The sequence below is a fragment of the Stegostoma tigrinum genome, chromosome 5 (assembly GCF_030684315.1).
Source record: "Stegostoma tigrinum isolate sSteTig4 chromosome 5, sSteTig4.hap1, whole genome shotgun sequence".
Lineage (NCBI taxonomy): Eukaryota > Metazoa > Chordata > Chondrichthyes > Orectolobiformes > Stegostomatidae > Stegostoma > Stegostoma tigrinum.
This window is the reverse complement of record NC_081358.1, coordinates 30557916-30572369: the sequence shown is the minus strand read 5'-3', so window position 1 is coordinate 30572369 and position 14454 is coordinate 30557916. Positions and strand designations below refer to the sequence as shown.

The window sequence follows — 14454 nt, the reverse complement described above, 5'->3', positions numbered from 1 at the left end:
TCTGTATCCACAGCCTTTTGGGGAATCCAAACATTTACAACCCTCAGAAAAACAAGCTTCCTCATCTCTGTCTTATATGGACAAACCATATTATCTCTTTAATCTATGACTCCTAATTCTAGATTCTCTCAAAAGAAGAAACATCCTTTCCACATCCACCATTCTCGTCCCCTCAGGATCTTATGTTTCGATTTATCACCTCTGACTCTTCTAAACTTAAAATGTACAGGCCCAGCCTGTCTCGCCTCTCCGCATAAGGCAGTCCATCCATTCCAGGGATTAGTCTAGCAAACCTTCACTGAACGGTTTCCAAGTATTAACATCCTATACTGTACACATTGTACTCCAGATACGGTCTCACCAGTGCTGTGCATAATTGAATCATAACCTCACTATTCTCACATTCAATTTCTTTCATGAGAAATTGTAGCATTCTGTTGGCTTTCCTGATTAAAGATTTTGAAGATTTAGAAATGATTGATTTATGATGAAATATGGCAACATAAATGGGAATAAACTTGAAGTGAAAGGCAGCAGGCTTAGAGGGTATTTGAAGAAAAGCTGTTTCATCCAGAAGGTGTTGGGGACCTGAAATGCATTTGCTTGGGAGGATAGTTGAGGCAGGAAACCTCATCACCTTTAAAAAATATTTCAATAGAATCCCTAAAGTGCAGAAGCGGCCCATACCACCCTCGAAAGAGTATCCCACCCACACCCACCTCCTAACCCATCCCTGCATTTCCCATGGCTAACCCACCTAGCCTGCGCACTGTGGGCAATTTAGCATGGTCAGTCCACCTCACCTGGCAATCTTTGGACTGTGGAAGGTGGCCACATCTCCTGGAGGAAACCCATTCCCGTTTAGGGAAAATGTACAAACTCTGTACAGACAGTCACCCAGGGGTGAAATCTAACCCAGGTCCCTGTTGCTGTGAGCTACCATACCACCCCAATTGGATGAGCACTTGATGTATGATAACATTCAAAGCTATGGACCTAGTTTGGGGAGTTGGGACCAGCATAGGTAGTAGGGTATTTTTGGTGTTACAGACTTCATGGGCCAAAGGGCTTCTTCTGTACTATATGATTTTATGATTTCTAACTTTTAAAGGATGAATATTTTCTTGAGTCAGAGTCCCAGATCTTCAGGTCTTTGGATCATTGGGAACTACAGTATGACCTAAGATATATGTCACAATCTGTGACATTCTGACTTCATGAGAATTTCCTGCAGGTTTTTACTTCTGAATGCCCTGGAACCCTCGAAGTCTCTGCGTCTGAGTTAGACATGGAGGCTGAAGACAGTTCTGACTTACTTATCTTTAGTTACACCAAAAAAATGTTAGAAAATTCCCAGTCTAAGTCCTTGGCAACTATACAATTTAACCTCACATTTCTTCCTTCATTCCAGTCCTCAACTCGGATTGACCCTTGCTGTGACCCCGACTTACCTTAAACACCTTGACTCCCTCCTTACTCCTTCCTCATTTCCCAACTTCCTCAGAAAGTCTTATTATTCACCTCCTATCTCCTAATCTGACCACCCCTCCTGATTTGATCCAACAATACACCACCCATTTGCCACTATACCCAGTTGCCTACTCACTCACCTGTCTCCTTCCCATTTACCTAGTTACCTCACATCACTTTATCCAATTACACACCCATATTCGTTCATACCTTCATTCAAATGCCCAAAAGCATTTCAATGTATTAGTGAACCCCTAGCAGATTACATAAGGTGGCACTGTAAAATGGACAATGGCTCCTCCCATGACACCGTGCTACAGGAAGCAGTTGAATTTAAGCATCAGAAGACCTGGCTGGAAATGTAGAGTTCTGTTGTGTTGTGTAAAAGTAAGAGTGGAGCAACGATCCAGCAGTGGTTGTGGTCCCTTGGAGAATTGAGACCATAGAATTCTGCCTGTGTCTGTGCCAACTAGAATCATACAGCATGGAACCAGACCCTTAAGTCCTACTCGTCCATGCCAACCAAGGTTCCCAAACTGAATTAGTCCCATTTGCCTGTGTTTGGTCTATATCCCTCTAAACCTCTATCCATGTGCCAGTCCAAATGACTTTTCTCTTTGATTGAATTCCCCAATTAGTTCCACTTCACTGCTTTTGTTCCATAGCACTGTAATTATTTCTCTTACCTTAATTTACTGCACTTAAAACCCTCATGACTTAAACCATCTGTCAAACTGCCTTTTGATCTTTTCTGGTCTGAAGAGAGCAACTGGAATAGTTCGAATCTCTGTCACCTCCTGAAATAGCTAATCACTTCCATCCTTAATGAAGCCTGTCTTTAAGTTGTTGATTTTTTTTCCAAAGGGATGGTGCTCACAGCTGGTCACCATGCTCCCTACCTAATTCTCTAAAACTCAGCTGCACTCTATTAAAGATAAGTCAGGAGTGTAATAGAACACTATTTCCTTGTCCAAATGAGTGCAATATTAAAAGCAAGTTACTGCAGATGCTAGAAGTCTGAAGCAAAAACAGAAATTACCAGAGAAACTCAGCAGGTCTGGCAGCATGTGTGGAAAAGGAAGCAGAGTTAACATTTCAAGCCTAGTATGACTCCTCAGTCCTGAAGTCATTGTTCTCGAGCATTTTTCACACTCCACAGATGTTTCCAGACCTGCTAAGTTTCTCCTGGGTGAATGCAACTCCATTGATACTCAAGAAGCTTGACACCATCCAAGACAAAGCAACTCACTGGTGTCCTGGTTAAAGACCTTAACCATTCACTTTTCCCACTATTGACATTCCACTCTCTTTCAGATGCACTGCTCCTTTGAAAGCACCTTCAAAACCCTCTGCCACTTAGAAAGCCAAAGGGTCATGTGCTGCTTATTGACACTCTTTTCTAACATAGAGCTCTTGCTTCCAACTCGGTTAGAAAATATCTCCCACTTCACAAACAGAGACCAGCAAAGACTCTCAAGGCTACCCCCTAATCATCATTAACTTCCATGAACTACTTAATTTGAAGAGCGAAGTAGGTAAAACATTAGCATTGGCCATTTTCCTGAGTGGTGTTTCTTTACTTAAAAATATTCAGGCTGTTTTTGTGACCTTAAGTCTCCCTGTTTCTCTGCAACCTCCTCCAATCCATAAAACGCTTTTGATTTTGACATTCCATGTAACCTCTATTCTAATAGCTCCTCAATGGCAGCCATGCTTTCAGCTTCACTGGTCTGAAGCCCTGGATTTCCCACCTTAAACCTTTCTAACTGTGTCACCTATTATAAGATGCTATTTAAGGGTTATTACTCACATGTCCTAATATGTCCGTTGGTCATGGTCAAATTTTGTTGCAGAATACTCAAGCGAAGCATCTTCAGTTGTTTCCTCTGATAAAAGCATAAGTTGTTATATGAATGATTTATTGTTGTTGTTTGGTGGTAATTTGACAGCAAGAAAGGTAAACTCAATTTCACCTGTGATGTAAAACAGGCAATTGGAAATTGGCTGCCCTTTATCCATCTCACCTAACTATCTTTTCCATTAACATTGCTCATCTTCCAACTGTTTTGATTTCATCACCAAGGATAAATGTCACTTCCAGTGTTGTGGAGGTTCCTGTGTTGGATTGTGGTGGACAAGGTCAGAAGTCACACATTGACAGATTATAGTCAAATGTTCCTGATGAAGGGGCAATGCTATGAAAGCTTGTGATTTCAAATAAATCTGTTGGACTATAACCTGGTGCCGTGTGACTTCTGACTAGTTCCACTGTTATAGTTGGCAAGTTCATGAGATCATACAATGGCTATTTGTAGGGAATTTGACAATGACACTACCATGGTTTGTGCTATTGTTTGCACTAAGCTTGCAATGAGGTCTGAAGCAGAGTACTGCTGGTGAAAAAGATTTCAAACATTTGTGAGCAGGTTATTAGTTGTAATACAATGGATGGCTTTTTCCATCACTTTGTTAATGGATTATAGTAGGGCAGTAGTTGGATCTTTTGGATTTGTTCTGCCCTTAGTGAACAAAACTGAGCAAATTTTGCACTTACTCGGATGTTGTACTTGGAGCTGTTGCGTAACACATGACTGGAGATATGGCTAGTTGTGGAACAGAAATATTAAGTACCACAGCTGGGATGTAGTCAGTTCTAGTTACTGGACTGTGCTCTGGATGTGTGGGTTTATGGAAGTTTGGGAAACTGGAGACCATCTAATAATGGCGATTTGACACCTGACACTTGCGCTCTTGCAACATATTGCAGTAGTTTGATTTTATATCCCAATAAATGATGACTTGGAGCAATCTTATTTAAGAATTGTAATTAAGTTGAGTTAAACCAAACTTTGATACATTTAAGACAGTCATGAATAAAAGATAAAGTTACTGCCTCTGCATCATTTAGAAGATGATAAACATATGGTTCAGGGGGATGGTGGAGGTAGTTAGTGTTAGAAAGTGAAGAACTGAACAGCCATTTGTGGAGGCAATGGCCTAGTGGTATTATTGCTAGACTATTAATCCAGAAAGTCAGCTAATGTTTTGGTGACCTGAGTTCAAACACTACCACAGAAGATGGTGGAATTTGAATTCAGTAAAGAATCTGGAATCAAGGGTCGAATAATGTTGAGTGTTGGAATAACCTACCTGGTTTACTAATATCCTTTAAGGAAGGAAATCTGTTATCCTTAGCTACTGTGGTCTGCATGTGACTCCAGACCCATGGTAATGTGATTGACTCTTAAGTGCCCTCTGAGCAAATTTGGATAAGTAATAAATGCTCAGAGACATAGCCTATAAGCGAATATAAGTATTTTCTGAAAAGACTAGATTTGTAGTGAGTGAATATGGTATGCTTCCAAGTGGGATTATTTTGAACCATGGGTTTTGCATGCTCTTTGCAATTTTCTTTACACCAGTAGAGTCTAAACTGATCAAACAAATGCTACATCCCCACACACTCAAAGAAAAATGCATTTTGATCATCAATTGTTTAGTTAATTAGCACATTGTTGGGTAATACTAATTGATATTAATGGAGGGGAAATCTTGCCTTGACTCTGTTCATGCCTCGTGATCGAACTATAATGAGGGCATTTGCAAAAGTTATTTTCTTTCTTGTGTGGTTTTTAAAACTTATAATTACATTGAATTCTTTGCCCAGTTGTGTGTTGTAATTGTATTTAGCTGATCAGAGATAGATTTATTCACTCAGAACTCTTCTGACATGATCTTTTACATTACAAAGAATCAGCTTAAAGCCGCAGTAAATGAATTTAGGAGATGCTGAACTGCAGCACATGGCAATTGACTGAGAAGCAAAGTAAATATGAAGAGCTTGTGAATATTCTTGTGAGGGACCAGCAGGTTAGCAATGTACATAATTCAGTGATTTTATAGCCAATGTAGAGTGTAAAGGTCAAGGTCTCCTGTGGTACAGTGGTAGTGTTCTCACCTTTGAGCCAGAAGGTTCATGCTAAGTTCTACTTGCTCCAGAGATGTACCATTATGCATCTGGACGGTTTGACTTAAAGCTATCTGGAGTGTAAGGGTCTGCTGTAATAAAAAATGGTTTTCTTTATCATGATGGGCATCCTCTGATCTGCAAGGAACCAGATTATTAAACAAAAAGAAAACTGTGGATTCTGAAGATCTGAAACAAAAGCAGAAATTGCTGGAGAAACTCAGCAGATCTGGCAGCATCTGTGGAAAGAAAACAGAGGTAATCTTTTGAGCCCGTAATTCTACATCAGAACTTATATTGCGCTTTTTTGTTTGTAAAGAAATCAGATTGGATTATGTTTGCAATCCTTGCAGCTGGTTTTCATTCATGACATGGACCTCTTGCTGTCGCAAGTAAGGTATGGATTGTAGGGAGATGACATCCTTAAATGGTTATTAATTGGTACTGGCTGTAAGAGCCTCAGTGCCTTGTCTGAGCACCCCACATCCTCATGATGACTGTGAAAATGTAGGCATGTTGGCTGCAGAAAGGCCACCTGGCAGATTCGACACACTCTCTACATTCAAACCTGTTTGAGGATGAGTGTAAAATGACTGCCTTCTCCCAGAAACAGCCATGAACAAAGGATAGTGAGAGATAGATTAGACAAAAGTACAGCTGGTATCCTAGGTGAGTGTGTGAACTTGCACTTGGAAAGAATGTGTTGCTGATATTTGATGCATTTAATGACTAACCTATCCAGCATCCTGCCATAACAACATGACTTGGTGAAATGGGGGAAAGTGAGCCATGCTGTGCATTTGTAAACAACAGCAGTTAGCAACATGTCCTGAACCCTTCTTCAGAGACAGTTTCCTGAAGCACAGGAACACTTCCCACATGATGAGCAGCCTTTTACTGCAGGTTGCTTTTAAATTGGTATTAAACTTCTCTGTTTTTGTCCCTTCTCTTGAGAAGTACCAAATCCTTTGAAGATACAGTGCAGTAAGTGTTTGAAACAGCAAGGGGCCTGTCTACACTGAAACGGCTGAACTTGCCGAAAGACATGACTTATGAAGGGCTTCCGTCCAGCTTCAGTGTGTTATAAACTGACTAAAGTTCACTTTACAGGAAGTGGAGCATTTTTCTGACCGCTGAACAAACAGCACAAATTATTTAAGGTTTCTGCCAAATGTCTATTATACATCAGATGGAGTCCCAAACTTTCTGCCATGGTTTTAGTCTTTAAAAACATGCACACATCTGGTCCTGTGTGAAGCAGCTGACATACGAAAGGAAAATGCCTGCAATTTTCTCCCCAGAGAAAATGTTTGGCTTATGGCTGGGTTTTGAGAGGAAGTGGGTTAGTTATTTTTAGACTTGGCAAAGGATCAAAGTACAGTTATAGTTTGGTGCAGGGTTAAACAAGAGTGTAGGATGTGGGGGTCACATGAGGGAGGTCCTCACTACAATGAGGATAATCAAAATGTTTGGAGACATTCAAGTAAGTGCAGAACCTAAGCAGGAAGATGGTCACAAGGGGTGAAGGACTTCAGTTATGTCACTGGATTGGAGAAGGTGGGAGTGTTTCATTAGAGAAGAGAAGGTTGAGTGGAGATGTGATGGAAGGATTGAAAATCATGAGGAGTCCAAAAACAGTGGTTAGGGAGAAACTGTTCCCATTAGTGGAAGGAGCCAGAATGAGAAGGCACAGATTTAAGATGGTTGACAAATGAAGCACTCCAAACATGAAGACAAAGATTTTCATAGGGTGTGTGGACGAATTGGGAGTATTCAGCCTAAGGGTGTGATTAGAGGCAGGATCAATGTGAACATTCAAGAGGGAATTGATCAAGATTACAAGACGGAGGTGGGGAATGCCATCAAGTGAAATGTTAATTTGCAGACCCAATGCAGACATGATGGGCCAAATGGACTCCTCCCATGCTGCCACAATTCTGTTATTCTGTAAGAAAACAAATAAAGCTTGCCATATAGCCTGACGATGATTCTTATTGAATCATAGAATCCCTGCAGCATGGGAACAGGTGATTCAGCCCATTGAGTTCATGCCGACCATCCGAAGAGCAACCCATCCACCTAAACCCATGCCCCTTCCCTATTCCTGTAACCCTGCATTTCCTATGGCCAACCCACCTATCCTGGACACTATGGGCAATTTAGCATTGCCAATCCACCTAACCTGCGCATCTTCAGACTATTACTATTCCTCCAATTGCTGTGATAAGTTTAACATCATTTCTGATGGCAACATTTATCCCTCAGCTAAGAGCACCAAAACTTTTTGAAATGGTTAGCTGACTCGTGGCCATTTATTAGAGTTTACTCTATCATAGTTAACTGTAACATTTCCAAGATGCATGCTCCTTCATGCTCTCATGACCATTCAAAATGATTGATTGGATGCAAAGTGTTGAAAACTGCCAAAGGTTGCTCAGTAAAGTGAAATTCTCTTGTTCCGGTCTTTGCATATACCAAGATTCCAGTGTCAGTATAGCTAGACCCCACTTAAAGCTGTGGCTGTATTGTACAGGTTAAAGAACTGCGCTGCATGTTTGCAGTACCATATATTCCAGAGCAAAATAATATAATTTACTAAATATGAAAGGAATACCATAAAATTAGATACTTCAAAACTTGGGTCTTTGTAGCTAACAATTATGAGATGTTTAACTTGAAAATTGCACATTTCTAAGTGCCAACATTCATAAATTAAAATACTCTTTAAAATTAACTTGGAAGGTTTTTTATTGTATTAATTGTTCTAATTGACCAGGCTCCATCAAATGCCACAATTTGGTCATTGCAGGAAGTACGTCCAGCCTTAAATTACCTGCTCTGATCAATATCTGCTGCCCGGTGGAATCCAGGACTTGAGTGCAAGCTCAGAATGGCAGCCAAGAGCAGAGCAGTGACATTTGCTGGCAATGGCAATGGACACTGGGGACTTTAAAGATAGAGCCAGGAACAGGAAATAGGGTTTGTGTGGGACGATGAAGGTGTGGAAGAGGTACTGAGGATAGGGGCAGAAATGGAAGGAAGGTCAAGAGCTTCAGATATTTAAGATGCACATTCATAGAGTCATAGTGATGGAGTCATTGGTTACACAGCACGGATGCAGACCCTTCTATGTAACTAGTCCATGCCAAACATAATCCCAAACTAAACAAGTCCCACCTGCTTGCTCCTGGCCCATATCCCTCTAAACATTTCTTATTCATGTACTTATCCAAATGTATTTTAAATGTTTTTAAACATTCCTACTTTGTTATTTTGCTGAACCATCTTTCCGTGGAAGATTGTGCATTACAGGTGCATTATTTTCACATATTTAATTTTTCATTTAACATTTTGTAACTACATGTGTTGTAAGTACTGCATCAAATTGACCGTAATCATGCCTAAGCAACAGTCTACTTCAACATCTGTGATTGTCGTTAATTTTGAGACTAAGTTTAATGTGCTTCAGCATTTTGATCAAGGTGACTGGATGATTGATATTGCTAATTCCACACTTCTGCCAGATGTGTTGTCACAGTGTGACTCTGTTATAATCAGGAGAGGACGGGCAGGATAGCTTTCGGCTGGTCCCACTCCTTGTTTTAGCACAAAAGGTTTTTAAAGAAGGATATGTTTGCTTATTGAATGTTCAACTGTTTACATACTGTGACTTTAAAAAGCACACATGGTATTCAAGCATTCTTTAAATATTTATGAAAGAAAAGTGAACAATTTTTCTTGTGATTAAACCGGTTGAAGTAAAATAACAAAACCACCTTAATTTTCACATATTTTTGAATTATGGAATTCTCTCACACGGTCGTGTTGTAACAGAGTGTGAGGGTAGAGTAAGCGATTTTTGATGCCAGGCGTATTAATAGGACATATAGATTTTGAAGGTTGGCACCACGCTGAACTCACCCATCCCTCTGGGCTTGCAATCAAGGCAGTGAAGGTATAGTTGAATAATCTCTTTTCGCGGAGACATAAGATGCTGGATTGTTAGGTTGATTCTTTCCTTTCTGACTGTGGTGCATCGATAGTCCAGCAGGAGACATGACTCACAACTTTCAAGTTGGATGGAGCGACAGAAAAAGGGAGGGTCCCTCTCGTGGGCCTTGCTTCAGGATCTTGATTACTTCTGCTTGTCAACAGTGAAAGCAGTTGCTCATCTACAAAAGGGGATAACTGGCTTTTGACATGAGCTCTTCAATTGCCCAAATGCAAGAGTGCAAGAAATAGGAGTAGGCTACTCTGCACCTCAAGCCTACCTGTTGCTGAAATAGCCCAGGCCTCAACACCTCTTTCAAGCCAGCTCAGCATAGCTATCAACTCCCTGATGTTTGAAAAATCTATCTACCTCTATACTTTAAAATACTTTCAGTGATCTAGACCCCACAATTCTCAGGGCTAATAATTCCAGATGTTCGATATCCTCTGAGAGAAGAAATTTCTTCACATCTCAATATTAAATAAGTGCCCACCCTTCTGCTCCCCTCTCCCCCATTCCATAACTATGCCCCCAGGTTTGAGATGCTCCCATTACTGTCTAATAACCTTATTGAGTGCCTTTTGAAAATTCAAATAGCACTGTATTTAAGGCAGCACCGTGGCTCAGTGGTTAACACTGCTGCCTCACAGCGCCAGACTTTGATTCCAGCCTTAGGCGACTGTCTGTGTGGAGTTTACACATTCTCCTCATGTCTACATGGGTTTCCTCAGGGTGCTCCAGCTTTCTCCTGCTGACCTATGATATGCAGGTGAGGTGGATTGGCCATGCTAAATTGCCCAAAGTACTAGATGGATTGGTCATGGGAAATGCAGGGTAACAGGGATAAGATTTGGGTGGGATGCTCTTCAGAAGGTCTATGTGGACCTGATGGGCCATATGGACTGCTTCTACACTGTAGGGAATCGAAGGGGGATGACCTGTGTTGGGTTGGAAGGAAGGAGAGATTAAATGACAAAAGGGGTGATGGTTCATGGAAAACAGGAACAAAAATGAGATGGGCATAGACTGGCTGTAAATGACAATGGCAGGTTCGTATAAAAATTAATTTGCTGTGCAGAGAAAGTAGCATTTTGCTTAAAGTATGGGGCACCTTGCAAATACTATCCTGAAGTTGATGGTTAATTAGGCTGTTGTTGGATCTGATATGCAGTTTAAAAAAAGCATGAATTTGCATTTTTAGAGTGCCTTTTGTGAGCTAAGAAAGGCTTTGAAAGCATTTTATTGCCATGCACAATTTACAAATTGTAGTTAATATTGTAAGGAAGGGTTGTACACCTGTGATTTTGCACAGGACAAGATCTCACAGTCAGTACAGACATAAAGCAGGTATAAATAAAGCACTAGAAAGGGACAATTGTGCAAAGGATTCACAAAACTCTGGCCATTGTTTTTAATGCTGGCACAGGAACAGAACCTGGTATCTCTTCAGCCAGTAGAAGATGGTTTTAAATTGAAATTATAAAAATGAAAACAAAACATCATGTAATTATAATACAAAATTGTCATTCTTGAATGTGTAAGGAAGAATTAAAGCTTATTTTCATCCTTCCCAGTAGCTTGGTTAGAGTTTATGACTTTTACTTGCTAAAATGGATTGATGTATCATGGTGAATTCCACATAGAGATGAAGACAATGCATGCACCCATCAAAATTCAGTTTTCTGCTTTTGAGTGTGTGCCTAATAGATCATAAAACTCAGCAAATGTTTGACTGTTCTTTAATTTTTGATCTTTACAATTTCTTTTTTCCTTTATTCATTCATCTCTTGAGGGCATCAGTGGCTAGACAGCATTTATTGCTCATCCCTAACGGCTCAGTTAAGAGTCAACCACATTGCTGTGGGTCTGGAGTCACATAGCCCAGACCAGGTAAGGATGGCAGTTTGCTTCCCACTGGGACATTAGTGAGCCAGATTGTTTTTTTCCTCCTGACAATGAACAATGGATTCATGATCATCATTAGAATCTTATTTTGAGACTTTAAAAAAAACACATGAATTCACTTCCCACCATTGTCCATAGCAGGACTTGAACCCAGGTCTCCAGAGCATTACCTGGGTCTCTTGATTAACAATCCTTGTGATAATACCATTAGACCACTGCCTCCCCATATTAAGCATTTGCAATATTATTAAAGTTACTTTTAGAGCTCATTCCTTTGCCTGGGCTACAATCTCCGGGTTCTGGTTTTATTCTGGGCACACAGCTGCAGAGAAAAAGCACAAGGCTTATGAAGTTTTTTCATTGAGAATCTAAAATCATCACTTACAAACTCGCAAAAGCCATCAATTGGCCTTCCCAGCACAACAGTCCATCCTGGGTCATTGATCTGCTGAATAAGTCTTCTTCGTGACTTCAGCAGTTGATGAGGCCACTCGTCCATGATGATCATACTATTCCTCTGAGCTGCTGATACTTGTCTGTGTGAAGTATGCCACTCATGTCAATGCTCATTCCACCACGCCACAGCCAAGGAGTCTAAAATTAGGGGGCATAGGATTAAGGTGAGAGGGGAAAGATTTAAAAGGGACCATGGGGCAACTTTCTCAAGCAGAGAGTAGTGCATGTATGGAATGAACTATCAGAGGAAGTGGTGGAGGTGGGTTCATTTACAATATTGAAAAGCCATTTGGACAGGTACATGGATCGGAAAGAATTTGAGAGATTTGGGCTAAATGCAGGCAGAGGTACGGATTCTGGGTAATCTAAGATGGGTACAGGAAAAATTGTGACTGTAAGAGCTGCTCCTTTTCTGAGGTATTTTCAGTGTTGGAGCTGATTTCCTTGTGTTCTGGGAAAAGAAAAGATGGGACTCCTTCAGTTTGGGAAATCTGGTTGATGTGGACGAATTGCATTGAAGGGTCTGTTTCCATGCTCTGTGACTTTATGACTAAGTAAGAAATGGGTTGATCTGATTTCCACATGACACTGATAAATTGGAGGTGAATTTCTTTGGGGGTTCTCTAGGTCTTTTGTGGCATAAATTATGTTAATAATATTTTTTCTTCAATTTTTCTGGCTTTTCTGCTAATTGTACTGGGGAACAGCAGGGAAATGTTAATGTATTTACTTATTAAGTTTTTATTGAAAAGCAAAATAGGTCTGATTGGATGGACGTGATTTATTAGCTTTTCAAAAATTAACTTGGATGGACAAAGGACCCTTTAAAAAAGGTTTTTAATGCTGCTGAGAATCATTCTTATTTTAATTTCTGTTTTGTTTCAGGGCTCCAATATAACAGATTCATGCACTGAAATGCTGATGCAAGGAACTTTATTGAAAATTTCAGCTGGGAACATCCAGGAACGAGTTTTCTTCCTCTTTGATAACTTGCTGGTCTACTGCAAAAAGAAGCATAGGTGGGTGTTGTTGCTTCTGGGGTGGGATGGTGGCTCAGTAGTTAACACTGCTGACTCATAGCACCAACAGACCCAGGTTTGATTACACCCTTGGGTGACTGCCTGTGTTTGTGGGGTTTCTGCTGGGCTCTCTGGTCCCCTCCCACAGCCCAAAAATGTGCAGATTAGATTGATTGGCCATGTTGAATTGCTCATAATGCCCAGGGATGTGTAGCTTAGGTGAAAAAGCCATGGGAAATGCAAGTTTACAGGGATGGGATGGGGGATGGGTCCAGGTGGGATGCTCTTTGAAGGATTGGTGTGGTCTCAGTGGGCTGAATGGCCTGCTTTCACAGTGTAGGGATCCTGTAATTCAAATCTGCAACTGCTTTGAAATGCACTATGCTTCACTTGCAATTCATAATTCAAGAATGAATGTTCTGTGACAGTAAGATTTGCTGGGTTACTGGCTGAAATGGTCTACTGTAGCGGAAGACCTTGCTGAAAGGTAAGCTCCTAAAAGAAGGACAGAACAGGCTAGAAGGGCTGGGGCCTGGGTGAAGGAGAAATGAGTGACCTTGCAGTCAGCAGTGTTTGAATTCACCTTTAGGCACTCTGGGAGTATGAAGGTGGAGTAGGTGGCAGGCTTAATCTCTATTTTCATTGTGAAATTTATTGGGACCCTAAAAACCACCTTCACTTGGGTTGTAATCGTGCTGTTTCATTCTCTGACATCATAGAACAAAAATCTTGAAAAATCTTCTCTTCAACCTTTTGTTTGGTGAAGATGTTAAATTTTGGCCCATTAATTCCCAACTCACTGAGCAGTAACTTATGCAATTAGTTGATTAAAAACAGTGCTCATCACTCTGAACAGTTTAGATAGCCTCCATTTGATAGAAGCAGTCATTGGGGATGACCTTTGTTTCTATCGGGTATGTCACACGGGTATGTTGAGAAGATGACATGGCACATGTGCTGACCATTTGGGGATGGGGGAGCAGACTCAATGCAGCTTTCTCGAACTGCATAGTTTAGAGAACAGAGGTCAATCCGAGGATGATAGTTACCTCTGATTTTTCCTGCCTGGAACTGGAGCAGTGGTAGCCCAGGTGGGAATGGGTCCTTAAATGATTACTACTTGAACATTTGAGGGCCTCAGTCAGTGGCAGGCTTTGAATTTTCCCACCCATATTTCTTTCTGGTAGTGGGAGGAACTTGCTGGGGTTCGGGGATGTCACCACCCCACCTCATTATGCTACCATTCTAATTCCACATACACCACTTCCAGGACTGAAAGATTCCATCCATAGTTTCGCTTGTCACTCTTTACAGCCAAAGCATAATTTTAACTGTTGTGAGATCTTTTGTAAGCTAATCCTTGCAAGATCTAATACCCAGACTGACCTCTCGAAATGCATCATTTACTTGTTTAGCATGAAATTCTACTCACCCTGCATCGCAAATTGAATCTGTCGTAGAATGTTAAATCTGAATGTAGCAACAAAATAACAATGTGACATTTTTCTCATCAGATGACAATTTTCTGGAATATTGATCAGTAAATAAGTTAAGGTTTCTACGCCAGTACAGCCTTACATTGAGAAAATGAATGCAATGAAATATAACACGGGTAAATGTGGGATTTTACACTTTGGCAGCAAAAA

At 40.7% G+C, this 14454-nt stretch overlaps 1 protein-coding gene across 3 annotated transcripts in view; it reads left to right on the top strand.

The window, feature by feature from the left end:
- prex2 (phosphatidylinositol-3,4,5-trisphosphate-dependent Rac exchange factor 2) overlaps nt 1–14454 on the top strand; it is a 316787-nt gene that overhangs the window by 66907 nt on the left and 235426 nt on the right. For all 3 annotated transcript variants that reach the window (XM_059645886.1, XM_048529759.2, XM_059645884.1), the window contains one exon: nt 12675–12808. In XM_059645886.1, coding sequence (XP_059501869.1) covers nt 12675–12808 — 134 coding nt within the window. The remainder of the gene's footprint in view (nt 1–12674; nt 12809–14454) is intronic.